This window comes from Camellia sinensis, chromosome 11 (genome assembly GCF_055761805.1).
Source record: "Camellia sinensis isolate YWXY chromosome 11, ASM5576180v1, whole genome shotgun sequence".
Lineage (NCBI taxonomy): Eukaryota > Viridiplantae > Streptophyta > Magnoliopsida > Ericales > Theaceae > Camellia > Camellia sinensis.
Window position 1 is genome coordinate 138,586,633 of NC_138971.1, and position 14,309 is coordinate 138,600,941.

The 14,309-nt window shown below is 29.4% G+C and overlaps 1 protein-coding gene across 1 annotated transcript; it reads right to left on the bottom strand.

Moving 5' to 3' along the window:
- Positions 1-1,546: 1,546 nt before the first annotated feature.
- On the bottom strand, positions 1,547-8,657 carry LOC114312899 (mitochondrial carrier protein CoAc1). The gene is made up of 7 exons (XM_028259194.2): positions 7,735-8,657; positions 6,601-6,686; positions 6,303-6,510; positions 5,518-5,650; positions 4,609-4,793; positions 3,071-3,199; positions 1,547-1,793 (listed from the first exon to the last, which is right to left on the bottom strand). The coding sequence occupies exons 1-7, from the start codon at positions 7,924-7,926 to the stop codon at positions 1,692-1,694; spliced, it is 1,035 nt and encodes a 344-aa protein (XP_028114995.2). The 5' UTR covers positions 7,927-8,657; the 3' UTR covers positions 1,547-1,691.
- Positions 8,658-14,309: the final 5,652 nt, after the last annotated feature.

Here is a 14,309-nt window from a genome sequence, read left to right on the forward strand (position 1 = left end):
AGAGTTCGCATCTTCTCCAAGATTGTGCTGGTGGTTGTTGGTGTAAAAAAAAAAAAAAGAAAAGAAAAGAGATACACACACAGCAACACACAAGCTCCCTCACTCTCTCGGTGATGGTCTCGTCCTCCGCCGACTTCTTCTTGCAGATCATGCAAATGCCGTCTTCGTCGCAGGGGAAGTTACTAGAGTGCGCCATTGAAGAAGGAAAGGCAGGCCGGGTTCCGACGATCATCTCAGCTCTCCATGATCGATCTGTATTTCAGAAACAGAGTGATGATGATTGCGTTTCCGATCACGAACAGTGAACTCTGTGTGTGTGCGTGTTTGATCGTGGTGATGAGTGAGAGTAGAGAAAATATAAGGGGCTGAATTTCTTTGTGATAGATGGGAGGGACCTCACACATCAAAAAATAATATCGTGGATCTCATCCATTACGAAAAGTGGGGGAGGGACCCTAGACCAATTTTCCCCAAAAAGAAAGGATAGGCCCCTGTCAATACATAACAACACTCCATAATATTAACTATAGTTTATATAATTTAATTTATTAAAATTTTAATCTATGTAACCAAATTTTAATAATTATATTTCTCAAGTAAAAAAAAAAATGATGTAATTTATTTTTGGCACATAATTTATTACATATATGCTTATGGTTCATGTATTTCATCTATTAATGATGTATCTTGTATCTTTTCCGTTAATGCTCAATCATGTCTGGATTAATATTGTATTTCATCTATTAATCATGTATCTTGTATTTTTTCCATTAATGCTCAATCATGTCTGGATTATTAATAAATTGCCTAGGTATTATGGTTCATGTATATGGTATTTCATCCATTAATCATGTATCTTGTATTTTTTTCCATTAATGTTCAATCAGATTAATAATAAATTGCCTAGGTATGTAATTTAAATATGAGTACTCTTCCATCTTTGAATTAAATTCTTATTTTGCCTAAAAATTATTTTATTAACTTTATTTTTTTGTATGAATTCAGGGCCATTGTCTAGAACTTTTAATTTATTATGCAACTTAATTTTAGTAATTATATTCCAATGTGGAAAAGAAAAAACAAAAAAGTTGTGAATACTTAGGGGTTGTTTGGGATATCCTAAATAAGTGTAGTTTTTATTTTTTTGGACTAAAAAGTTGAGGGAAAAAATATGAATGTTTGGGTAAACTTTTTGACTTTTTATGAAAAAATGTATAATAAAAAATTGTAAAAATTGATTTGTAGGGAAAAATCAAAATTGGAAGTTGTGCAACCCTAATTGTTGACTTTTGGTGAATAGTGTTACTTTTTTAACTTTTTGAGCAACTTTTTAACTTTTTAAATTTTTTTATAGAGCAAGGATCCTCTAGAGTGATTTTTTCCTAAAGTTTCCTAAAGTGCTACAGTATATGGTTGAGATTTACTGGCAAGTCACATCAATATAGCACTCTAGGAAACTTTAAGAAATTTTCACTCTAGAGGATCTTTGGTGCTAAAACAACCGTGGTGACAAACATACATACAAATAAAATGTGAAATCCCAAAGTTTTAGATCAAGAAAAAACTTTATTAAAATTAATCATGTGATCTTTTCTTAGGATCACAAATGAAAATATATCAAAGATTACATTGAAATGGAAATTTTTATCAATCATATAGCATCATCTAAACTAGATTGGATATCAACGAATTTATGCTGCGGATACTGATGGTGATTTTTGTCGAGGTGGAACATTAAGCCAAAACTTCATCATGTCGTAGACTGTAAAACCGATTGCAACAGAAGGCACGATCTAGTAACAAAACCATAAAGCTTTCATTAGTAACAAAAATTCTTCATTAAAAAAATAATGAAAAATACTGTATAATATTATATCAAGAGTCCATTCCTAATACATTACACCAAGATAATCTCTCTCACACCCCAGTATGCTTTTATTACTTACTCCGTCTCATTTTGTTGGTCTACCTATTCATTTTAATCAGTCTCAAAATGTTTGTCTACTTTCTATTTTGAGATATTAAATTTCCAAAATTGCCCATCATAAATTACGATAAACACATTTTAAAATTCAAATAGAAAGACAATGGTGAAAAAAATATTTCAAAATTTGAATTAAAATGTAATGATTACAAGTTTCCTTAATAATAAGTTAAATTTTCTATGATGGGCAAATAAGGGAGTTTATTTTTTAACTTTTTAGGTAATAATTTACCATGAATTGCTGCTAAATTGAAATGCCTAAGCAAGACAAAAATTTGTTTGACCAGGTTCATATATTTAATGGTAAACCTTTGAACTTTAGAATTTTTCAATTCCTTTCTCATTTTTAATTATTGTCATCCATACATATTATTAATATAAGGACAAACTACACCATCTTTACATTTTGCCCTTTGTGTCATTTTGGTCCCTCCACTTTCAATTGATTTAATTTTGATTTTTAATTTTAAATTTGGTGTCAATTTGATCCGATTGATAGTGTCGTTGGTGTTTTTGACAGAAAATAACCACTGAATTGATTGACATTAACTTACTGAGTTTAGTAAATTTATAGTTTTACTCTAAAAAATATAACACATGTCACTTATATACATATTTTTCATAAAAAATGCTAAGAGTTGTAATCAATTAGACCAAATTGAAACAAAATTATAAATTCATAATTAAAATCGAGTTAATTAAAATTATAGGAACTAAAATGACACAAAGTACAAAGTATATGAACTACTACCCTCAACATAAAATTGATATGTTGAAAATTTAACTGACAACATAGTTATTGTTGACCCTATGGTTTTACCAGTGGCTGTTAAAACAGCCACTTGTTCGATGAACGGTCCGAGTTATTGTTGACCCTATGGTTTTACCAGTAGCTGTATGCGTCTCAAGTTAGCAACAAATAATGAAAGTTCATCAGAGCCCAAATGAAAGCCCAACACAGCTACTCACAGCAAAAGTGCAGTCATTTATGGAAAATAAGATATGCGATGGACATCATCAAATATGGTAAAAAGAAGCAACATTAAATGGTATCTAATGAATTAATCATACAACTAAAGCAAATACCTTAATGTAGTTAATGCTTAGCCCAGCAAATAATTGTGTCCACCCTTGATTCCGAACAATAGTTGTGAGGCCGTCCAATGTATTCCTGTATCTGGCACCATTTTGTATTGAAGGCTGCAGATGCTCAACCTGAAAAAAGAAGCAGCGTAAACTAATTAAATAAATAAAACATTTTTAAAAAAAAAACTTCATTTAATGCTCCCAAGTCCCCTGCCTAAATCATAGATATCCTAAGAGTTTAAACAAGGTTCTCAGAGCCACGTAACACGAACTTGACCAAACTGTACTTCCTTGGAAGACTTGATTTAATCTATTAATCAGCCATCAAGCTAGTAGTTTATATCCAATGTTTTTAAGATTATGAAATTGCATTAAATTTCTGACTAAACTGATTGGATTTAGGATGGGGTATCTTGAACGCACACTGCCCAAAATAAGCATGGTTCAGTCTCAGTCCCAAGTCAAACTCCAAACTGGTTTCATTTATCTTTCCTGTCAGTTCCTACTTCAGAAAGCAAGATCATACCTGTTTCTGCTTCGCCTCATCTACAAAATCACTGCTAAATACATACCTATTTCAGCTTTGCCTTGTCTACCAAATGATGGCAATAAAATGATCTCATACTCCCACTAAATGATTTCATCCAATCTTATTGTGGTGCTTCCTCAAGAATTTTTTTAGTGGCTTTTCCTTGGGATCATATAGGCAATGGATCCAAATTTCATAGTCACAAGTTGAAGTTTGCTTTCAGACAAGCAAAAAATTGATACTTCAACTTTGATCACCACAGAAGCTGACTATATTTTCAAATCATAACATCCCTAATTGGAGTCATTGAAACCACGTCTCATAATTGAAAAATCAATCCAGTTCCTTACTAGGTTCAGCAGAAACCCTAACCGCCAGACAGCTCAGTGCAACTAGAATGACTCACTAGGTCAGGCAGATCCATAGTTCACATCATAGTTACAACATCAGCTGATGTCATCACAATAACCTAATTGACCCAGCTATAGAACCTTGTTGTAACCACCATTTGACAAGCCACTTCAACAAGTTTCTTGGTCAAATGGTCAATAAGCCTTTAACTCCATAGTAACAGTTAATTTCCTCATAACATTATTAGCTTCATGTCTATCATGGCCTGATCTATGATCAAGGTTCTAAATCACAGTGCAGCTGCCATCATGATTGCAGTTGCAGTTGCGGTTAAGCAGGCATAAGGGATAACAGGTGATACTAACTAACACACATGCAAAGGCAAAAGTTGTGAATTTTATTCTATGTTCTGCATAATTTCCCAAATATTACAAATATATGTATGTTTTATTCCAGAAATAAAAAACAATTTATAAACATTGTTTAGGTAATAAATTTCATATTATTTGTAGAAAGTCATTTCCAAAAAGAATGTACTTTCTTTCTTTGAATAATTGTCATTATGGATATGTTGAACAGATAGACACATAATTTACAAAAAATAAAATAAAATAAAAGCAAGAAGAAGAAGAAGGTGTAAAGGAGTATGAAGCAATACCTGCATCTGCCTCCTAACGACATCCAAGGGGTATGTGAAGGTCTGCCCAAACAAACCAGCCAAAGCTCCACAAGAAAGACGCATTCCAATGGAATTTTGGTGCTCCTCAGGAACATGCCTCTTTAGTTCCTCATATATGTAAAACTTCAAACCAGCATAAGGAAGAATACCAACGAGTGTTGGACCTGCTCAAATTACAGCTTCAGTCTTTTTACAACTTGGAGAATTTATCAAACGACTTCAAAACACAACCGTAATGCAAACTGGTAGTTCACAATTCAAATAAATCCAATCAAAAGTATCACAGAGGGATAGAAGCTCTCATATAAAGATCAACTTAAATAGGACAGCATACAAGTTTTCCAAAACTATGAGCCTTCATTAAGCTATAACATTTATTATCAAGAGCTAAGTAGCACGGACACAGACACGTGACATGATAAAGATACACGACATGATAAAGACACACCGACACCATAACTTTCAAATAATGCAGGACACGATATGTAAGGGACACATACAAAATATATAGTTCTATATATTTATCATGAAATCAATATTATTCAAAGATAATAAAAAAATGCAACATAATATCAATTTCTAAAAATCTACTTCGTTTTTCTTTTATAATTGTATCATAAATTATTTTGTTCAAACTTATAATTAGCTTTATTTGTGTCTAATTGTCTGAAGCATGTTCTAGTCTAAAAAAATTATACAAAAATAATAATAATAATAAGATACGTTTAGAAGAGTGTTCGACAACATGTTGGCAAGTGTTGGTGGTAGACAAAGATACACAACCTTCTTAGAAATGTTAGTGATTCTTAGAATCAAGAATCTACCATGCCCATAAATAGTCATGCAATAGCAACACATTGTACATTATGTAGGAAGCATATAATTTACCTACACCCCGATACAGTGCACGTACTCCCCCTTCTTTGTAGACGCACTCTAATACATTTTTTATGCCGTTGTATGCAGGTTGCACATGAGTACTTCTCATACCATTACTGAAACTTCCACTTGTGTCCACAACCTTTAAAAAAAAACAAGTACCAAAATAAAAATGAGAAAGAGATCATATAAAAACATTCCAATGCTGGGGCAATCATTTAAAAATAAAATAAATTCCGTAACAGAAATACTTGAGCCTATATTAATAAGAAAAAGCATGGGTAACTTACAGTTTTCACCCTCATAGTTTGACCTAAATTTCACTTTAGTCTCTATTGTTTCAATTTGAACAATAAGAACCCTACTAGTCCTTTAACTCTAGTTTCAATTTGGTTCTTTCATGAAAATTCACGATTTTTTAAGTCATGTCACTCACATGAGTAGTATGCATGAAAAAAATAGACGATAATTTGGGCAGAAGGACATGAACATGTTATTAATCCTAATAACATAAACGGTAATTATGAGGTATTTGTTATTTGATCCTAATAACATGTTCATGTGCAATTGCTGTAAAATTAGAATGAAGAACAAAACAAAATTATTATTTGCTCATAATAACAATTGCACACAAACAATAGCATATAGGAGAATCAATAGCATATTACGATATACTAGTTGTATTGTAATTTAACAATTTAACTACTTTAAGTTAGATTAATGTTATGAAGAGACCCACATCACCCACACAAGAGAGAAAAACTAAGTCAAAAACATCTACACGAGCTACTTACCTGGTAAGCAAGTTTAGTACGAGCCAAATCTAGGGGATAAGTACACAAAACTGCTGTTCCTCCAGCTGCTGAACCAGCTAAAAGATCTACAACGGGACCTGTTCCCAAGGCAGAGTAGTTATCCAAGATCCAAACACGATACTGCTCATATGTCATAAAATGTAATGCTGCATAGGGAACAATCCGAAGAACACTAGCTCCATTTCCTCTAGAAGAGATGATAACCTTGAGTTAAAACAACATGGTCCGGGAAACATGTCAAGAAGTAAATGATCAAATCTAATCAATTAAAACTTACTTATAGAATCCTGAAACACCTTCATTCTTTAATATCTTCTTTAATGACTGATAGACCCCCAGAGAATGGAACCCTTCAGTTCTAGTCTATAAATATCCAAAGAGAGGGGATTAGGAAAATATGAAGTGATTTATACATATTTGGAGGCTACAACTTGGTGAAATGTACATCTAAAATAAATCAATCATCAGGAAGAAAATGTGATGAACATCTAACAAGCAATATACAAGAAGCACCAAAATCACAAATTCAAATCCTCATTAAAAGAAATCAAAAAGCTCCAAAAACATAATAAATCATTATAAATAAGTAGTTCATTAATTAAACAAATGTCACTCCTTAATTATTGTGATGGAGATATATATCTCTAGGGTAAGAGAACAGAAAAAAGAAAAAAAGAAAAACATATCATATTGTGATCTTAATATACATTTCACTTCAAAAATAAACCAAAAAGGACGAAAGAAAAAAAGAAAAATGATCTAATATATAAAAAATAATGACAGAAATGGAAAAAAATGGCACATGCTCAAAAGCATGGTACAATTGGAATAAGCTGATTTAGATTACATAGATGGAATGCGATGAGGAATTCCATGTGTAAGAGCAATTTAAAACTAGTAAATAATTAATGAGATAATTATATAATTCGAAAACAAAAATTGTTATTTACTTTTTATTTTTATATTTGAATAAACAATGTAAAAGGATAAGAGTTGTATCTGTCCCATGTCATCATATAGTTGATACGATGTGCTTTTTCATCCTCATCCTCCCTAAAACTCCTTTGCCTAAGCAGATTTTTTCTATAAGACTCCAAATCTAATAGATAATTGTTCATTAATTTTAGGATTTTAGCGTTTCTGTACTCGGTCCCAAATGAGAAAACATGTTCTTCAATGCTCAATGTGTAAATGACTGCCATAAAAGATAAACCTTTATAAATGAAAAAAATAAAGCCTCAAAAAAATAAACAAGAAAGCAAAGTGAAATTGATGAGCAAATAAAATGTTACCTACAATGAGTAACAAGCTTGAACTAACTAGACCTAAAAACAATTTACATGGAAAAACAGAGTGAATTATGAGCAAGAGGAGGCAATGAATTGAAAACAAAAAAAATTAAAAAAATTACCTGCAAGAGTATTTTAATCCGTTCCAGAGGAGCAACAGAAGTTTTGCCAACTGCTCCAGCAGCACCCCCCGCGATAAGCTCCTTGACATAGACCGGCAAACAATCAACATAAGAAACCTCTCTACGCGCAGGAGACCCGTCAACAAGCCCTGCCACATTTGCGGACAATGTAGACCTTTGCGAAGAACCCATCTCAGTTACTTCTATTGAGACCAAATTTAAAAGAATTCAAAAACATATAATTATCCTCCCCGAAGTTTGAAGAACTCTTTGTCCCACCTATCTCTTGGAATGCAAAATAAGAAGGTTTTTTGTTCAATGGGCAGAGACAACAATGACCTGAGAACACCCGGAAACGAGTTGGGTACGTTCACAAGCCGATCCTTTTCTTCGGTAATAACAAGATACATTCAACAAGTGAATTCAAATTATCAATCCTTCTTCAATTCAAGCATTGCCCACATGAATCAATATCAAATTTGTCAATAATGTCTATCTATCTATAATTCAAATTTGTCAATGCCCATAGAGACCACAAATCAAACACCTTCCACGCAAACAATGTCTACCTACATTCAAGGCCAAATCAATCACTACCCACAACAAATCTACACCAAAATTTTGAAAATACTGGTAGAATAATCAGAACCCACTCAACATAAACATTGCCCAAGTCGATCTAAGATCAAAACACAGAAACCATTTCCAATTCGAAGATTTTGATTTAAAAAAACACAACAATATGGGACGAAGAGATTGAAGAAAACCTACAAGGTATCGAATGGGTCAAAGGAGAGCAGGCATTACAAAAATTTGACAACCCGTTCTCCTTCACCGGGGGAAGGAGGAGGTTGCCTTTTTTGTAGGTTTTCTTTCAGAATCTTCTTCTCAACTTTCTCAGTTTTGGAATTAAAAAGGCAATAAATAAATATTGAGTGGCCTTTGAAATAAAAAAAAAAATTAAAAAATTAAAAAAAAAATAGTTGATTTTTAGAGTTGGAACTTTTTTAATATTTTGGGAAGACGGTAAAAAGTGATTTTTTGGCTTTTAACTAAGTTTTTGATTTTTTTAGACAAATGATTTGGAAAGTTGGTAAAAAGTAACTTTTGACTTTTTTTATTAATGTTTGTTTATGATGTCAAATCATAATAAAATGACCAAACTACCTCCATTTATTTAAAATATTTACGACTTCACCTATGTAACACATTTTGACCCATGAGGGTAAAATTGTAATTTCACCGTTGGCTAAAAACCAACTTCCCAAATGAAAAAAAAGACAAAAAAGCCAACTTTTGGCTTTTGCTACAAACCAAAAAAAGTGACGTTTAGCCAACTTCCCAAAATAGCCCTTAGGCCTCGTTTGGCAAAAGACTATTTTAGCCAATTAGTCAAAAAGTTACTAAATTAGTCAAAAAGCCAACAACTCATACTAAAAAGTCAAAGATTCTCTTTTCTCTCTACTTTTTGCACATCTTTTCGTAATTAGTCAAAAAGTCATCCCAAACATACAAGTTTTTTTTGCCTACCTTTTTAGTCAAATAGCTAAAAAGTTACTAAATTAGCCTGTTCCCAAACGAGAAGAAGTAAAAAGTTTATTTGGTAAAAATTTTTTAGTTTTTTTTTTATTTTTGTAACAAAAAAAAGTAAAATGATTATAATTTAAAAGAGACTTTTTTAACTTAATTTATCTTTAAGCATTACTATTTAATCTAAAAGTTATATTCATTTTTTAGATTTAGGGATATCAATCATCTTCTTAATATATTACTCATAATTGATTCATAATTAAATTTTTTTTAATTATCAATTAATTATTTTTTGACACGTAATTAAATCTAAAAAATATTTTTTTTTTTATCTTTAATTTTTTTTTTTTTTTAATCCCAATTGAAATAATCAGAATGGAGGAGTTTCAGAGGCTTTGGGCCGCCCTCGTGAAATCGTGTCGCGCACGAATGCAGTTATGGGAAAGCCAAACATACGCTGAAAATCATCATAAGAATTCGGAATATCACGTGTTTTGTGATTTATTAAGGCCAAGTTTTGGAAAGTCTTAAAAAAATTAAAAAATTATTTAAAAAGTTAAAAATTATTACTATTTATTAAAAGTCAATAATTACAGTTGCATAACTTTCGATACTAATTTTTCCCTACACATTAATTTATATAATTTTTTAATATATATTTTTTCATAAAAAGTCAAAAAGTTAACTTAAATATTCATATTTTCAATCTCAATTTTTTAATCTAAAAACACAAAAAGTGCACTTATTTAGGACACCCCAAACAACCCCTAATTGTATTTCTATATTAGGATAAATTATTTGGTAGTTCTTTCTTCCATTTGGTGTTTATAATTTCAATTAATTCAATTTTAATTTTTAATTTTTAATTTTTAATTTTTAATTTTTAATTTTGTCTTGAATTAATTGATAACACTAATTAGGGTTTTTGAATGAAAATTATTATTAAATTAATTAAGGTTAACTCATCAAGTTAAAAAAGCTTATAATTTTTCTTATAAAAGCATAACACATCATGTTGTTTATATGTGCGTTTTTCATCAAAAAAAATATGAACAATTGTAAAAAATTAAATTAAATTAAGATAAAATCATAAATTTAATATCAAAATTAAGTCAATTAAAATTATAGGGACTAAAAAAATACAAAAATAAAAATATAAAAAATGTTAATATAATTTATTTATTTATTTATTGAATGTAAATCTTGTAACCCACTTTGTCATTGAGGGTCCCATTAAGAATTGATTTCTTTTTAAAGTGTTTTTTTAGTTTTTTTTTTTTTAATGAAAATATGTATAAAAAAATAAAGAGAATTTATTGATTTTTATTTTTATTTTTTACCCAATGAGAGTTTATTTATTTACTTAAAATAAGTTTATAAATAGATTAATACTTTAAATTATTAGTTTGTTTGGTATATTTTAATTTAAAATATTTTTAATAATTGTTTTAACTGGCTTAAGCTGATTTTCTTTTTCTTTTCTTTTCTTTTTAAGATAAATTACAAATACACTTTTTGAGATTTATTTAAAATATGAATTATCCTCTATAATTTTAAAAATTATCTCGCCCCTTGAAATTTTTAATTTCATAACAAATATCCCTCTATTAATAAATTATCAATTTAATTAACAATGTTTAATTATATCAGAAATTTATTTTAATTAATAATTTAGGTAATTTTATTATATAGGAGAGTAGTTATAAATTTTATTTTTTTAATTAATTTTGTTAAATAAAAAATTATAATAATGAAATATTTGTAATTTTTTAAATCACCAGATCAATCTATATTTTAAAGTAAATCTTATTGGGTATATTTATAATTTATCTTTCTTTTTATTATGAAAAATGATGGTAATCTTCTTTCTTTTTTTTTCAAAATAGGCTTAGAGGTCATTTGTGATTGACTTTTTAGTGTTTTTTTTTTTAAAAGTTTGATTAACTCTTGAACTTTTATGTAAAATGTGAAGTGACTCTTTAACTTTTCTTTGTTAATAATAAATAATTTTTTTAACTAATTTAATAAAAAAAATTGGTTTTTTTTCTTATAAGCGAGAAGTTATTAGTTGGTCTATAGATAACGTCACGTAGCGCTTTATTAGGGGTGTAAAAATGGCCCGAGCCCCGTGGGCGGCCCGAAACTCGACCGAAGCCTGAGGTGGGTCCGGCCCATTTCTGCCCGATTAAGCCCGAGCCCAGCCCGGTACCTTGGGCCTGGGCCTTCCCATTTGAGGCCTGGCCCTGCCCAAAAAAATTTCAGCCCCTGCGGGCGGCCCGGCCTAACCCTGCCCACAAACTCTCTCTCTACCAATGATGAAATTTAAAAAATAAAAAACAACTTACAATAGTTAAATAATTAAAAAAATAAAAAATAAAATTAATTAATTAATTAATCATGTAAAAATAAAATAATTAAATAAATAAAAAGACTAATCTTATAAAAATAAAATAATTAAATAAATAAAAAGATTGATCTTATAAAAATAAAATAAATAAATAAATAAAAAGATTGATCTTAGAAAAATAAAAAAAAATAAAAAGATTGATCTTATAAAAATAAAAAAAATAAAAAGATTGATCTTATAAAAATAAAATAATTAAATAAATAAAAAGATTGATCTTATAAAAATAAAATAAATAAATAAATAAAAAGATTGATCTTAGAAAAATAAAAAAAAAATAAAAAGATTGATCTTATAAAAATAAAAAAAAATAAAAAGATTGATCTTATAAAAATAAAATAATTAAATAAATAAAAAGATTGATCTTATAAAAATAATTAAATAAATAAAAAGATTGATTTTATAAAAATAATTAAATAAAAATTAATATAATTAAATAAATAACATTAATAATTTAAAAATAAAACAAAAATTAATAATAATTTATTAAATTAAAATTAAATTAATAATTGTTTGATGGGAAAGTATGATGTATCACGCCACCGCCACGCCTTGCCACACTTTGGCTGGCAGTGGCAGTGCACAGTCTGTGGCTGGCCTTCATTTTTTTTTTTTCTTTAATTTTTTACATCATTGTTTGATGCGAAAGTACATACTGTGAAAAGATAAAAAAAAATTACATATATATATTTACTAAATTGGACGTAATATTAGGCCCATGGGGGCTCATCACGAGTCCTGTTTTTGATAATCCGAACCGTTCAATGTATAGAACTCATCCATTACTATATGCCTGTAAAAAAATCATATTAATCGGATATCGCTAACTACATGATCAAATCAGTTTTGTATAAAAATGCATGGTGTTATAGTTAATGGTTGACAAAAAAAACTAATCTGATCAGATAGTTATAAAGATCCAATCAACGTGATTTTTTATAAATATATAATACTCGACGAGTTGTATACATTGAACAGTTCCGATTAGCAAAACGGGACTCGTGATGGCTCCCACTGGCCAAAGAGCACAGCCCAAATGGTTGCCCGAAAAAGAGGCAACCGTTTCCTAAAACTTTGCTGCCACTGCCAGCCTTCCCACCTACTTTAGTACTAGCCTAGCCTAATCAAAATTGAGTTGCATTGCATTGCATCTCTTACTTAAATGCAACTCAAACGAATATATATAAATATACAAACGGTCATAATTCAAACGGTTATAATTCAAACTACTATAAATATATTTCTTTTTTCAAAATAAAATTCACAACAAATCATTCTCTCTCTCTCTCTTAAACTCTCAATCTCTATCAACTCTCAATTAATTTTGAAATGTCATCCCTAAGTGGTAATTGCAATTGTGCAACAAGAAACTTTTAGCAGAAGAAGAAAATTTCTATATCGCATTCGCTAGTCGGTAACATTAATTAGTTTAATTAAATTTATTAACTACTCATTTTTTTCATTAATTATTTATGTACATACATTAATTATTATTTTTTACTGATTGAATTTACACATTATTGAAATTAATTGTTAATTCTTATATATTGTTTTACTTGCATTACTATGGATCCTAATATGCCTAATGTTTATGTCGATGTTGATACATATACTACACCACATGAATCTGTTGATTCTCCTTCTAATATCCCTCATCCAACAGTTGGATCATCATCTAGGAGCAGAAGTAGTAGTGTTTGGGAACATTTTGAAAAAATATCTATAAATAATCCTGATAGCACAATTACATTTAAAGCAAAATGTAAATTTTGTACACGTTTACTTAGTGTTGCATCTGCAGGAGGTACTAGTCATTTAAAAAGGCATTCTGACAAACATTTACAAAGTAAACAATCTGATATTCGAAGTCAAATACAATTAGGGGCTTCATCAACTGGTAATTTGTAAACATTTTCGTATGATCCTACACGTGCACCAAATTCTGTAATTGATTATATTATTAAAAAAGAACAACCTTTTAGTACTAATGAATGTCCTAATTTTACCGAAATGATTCATGAAAGTCTTGCACCGCAATATCAAAATTTTTCAAGAAATACTACTAGAAACAAGATTTTAAAGAAATTTGAGGATATTAAAAGTGAATTATTTGATATCTTTAAAAATTTGAATGGAAGAGTTTGTTTGACATCTGATCTGTGGTCAAATAATGGTTTTGAATATCAATGTATCACTGCACATTTTATTGATAATGATTGAAAATTAAATAAAAGAATTATTTCATTTAAATTAGTTAAACTTCCATACACTGGTCATTTGCTTGGTGTAGAAATAAGAAATGTATTATATGAGTGAGCTTTACAAAATAAAATATTTACGATTAGTTTAGATAATGCATCATATTATAATTAAACTGTAGCCCATTTAAAATCAACTTTACAATTACTTGTTGATGGTGATTTATTTCATGTTCGTTGTTGTGCCCATATTTTAAATTTGATTGTTAAAGAAGCTATGCATGTATACGAAACTTCTGTACTTGTAATAAAAAATGCAGTTGTTACTATTATGTCTTTTGGTAATCGAATTTCAGAATATAGAAAAATTTGTCAACGAGAAAATATGTCATTTAGAAAATTAATTTTAGATGTAGGTAGTAGGTGGAATTTAATATATAATA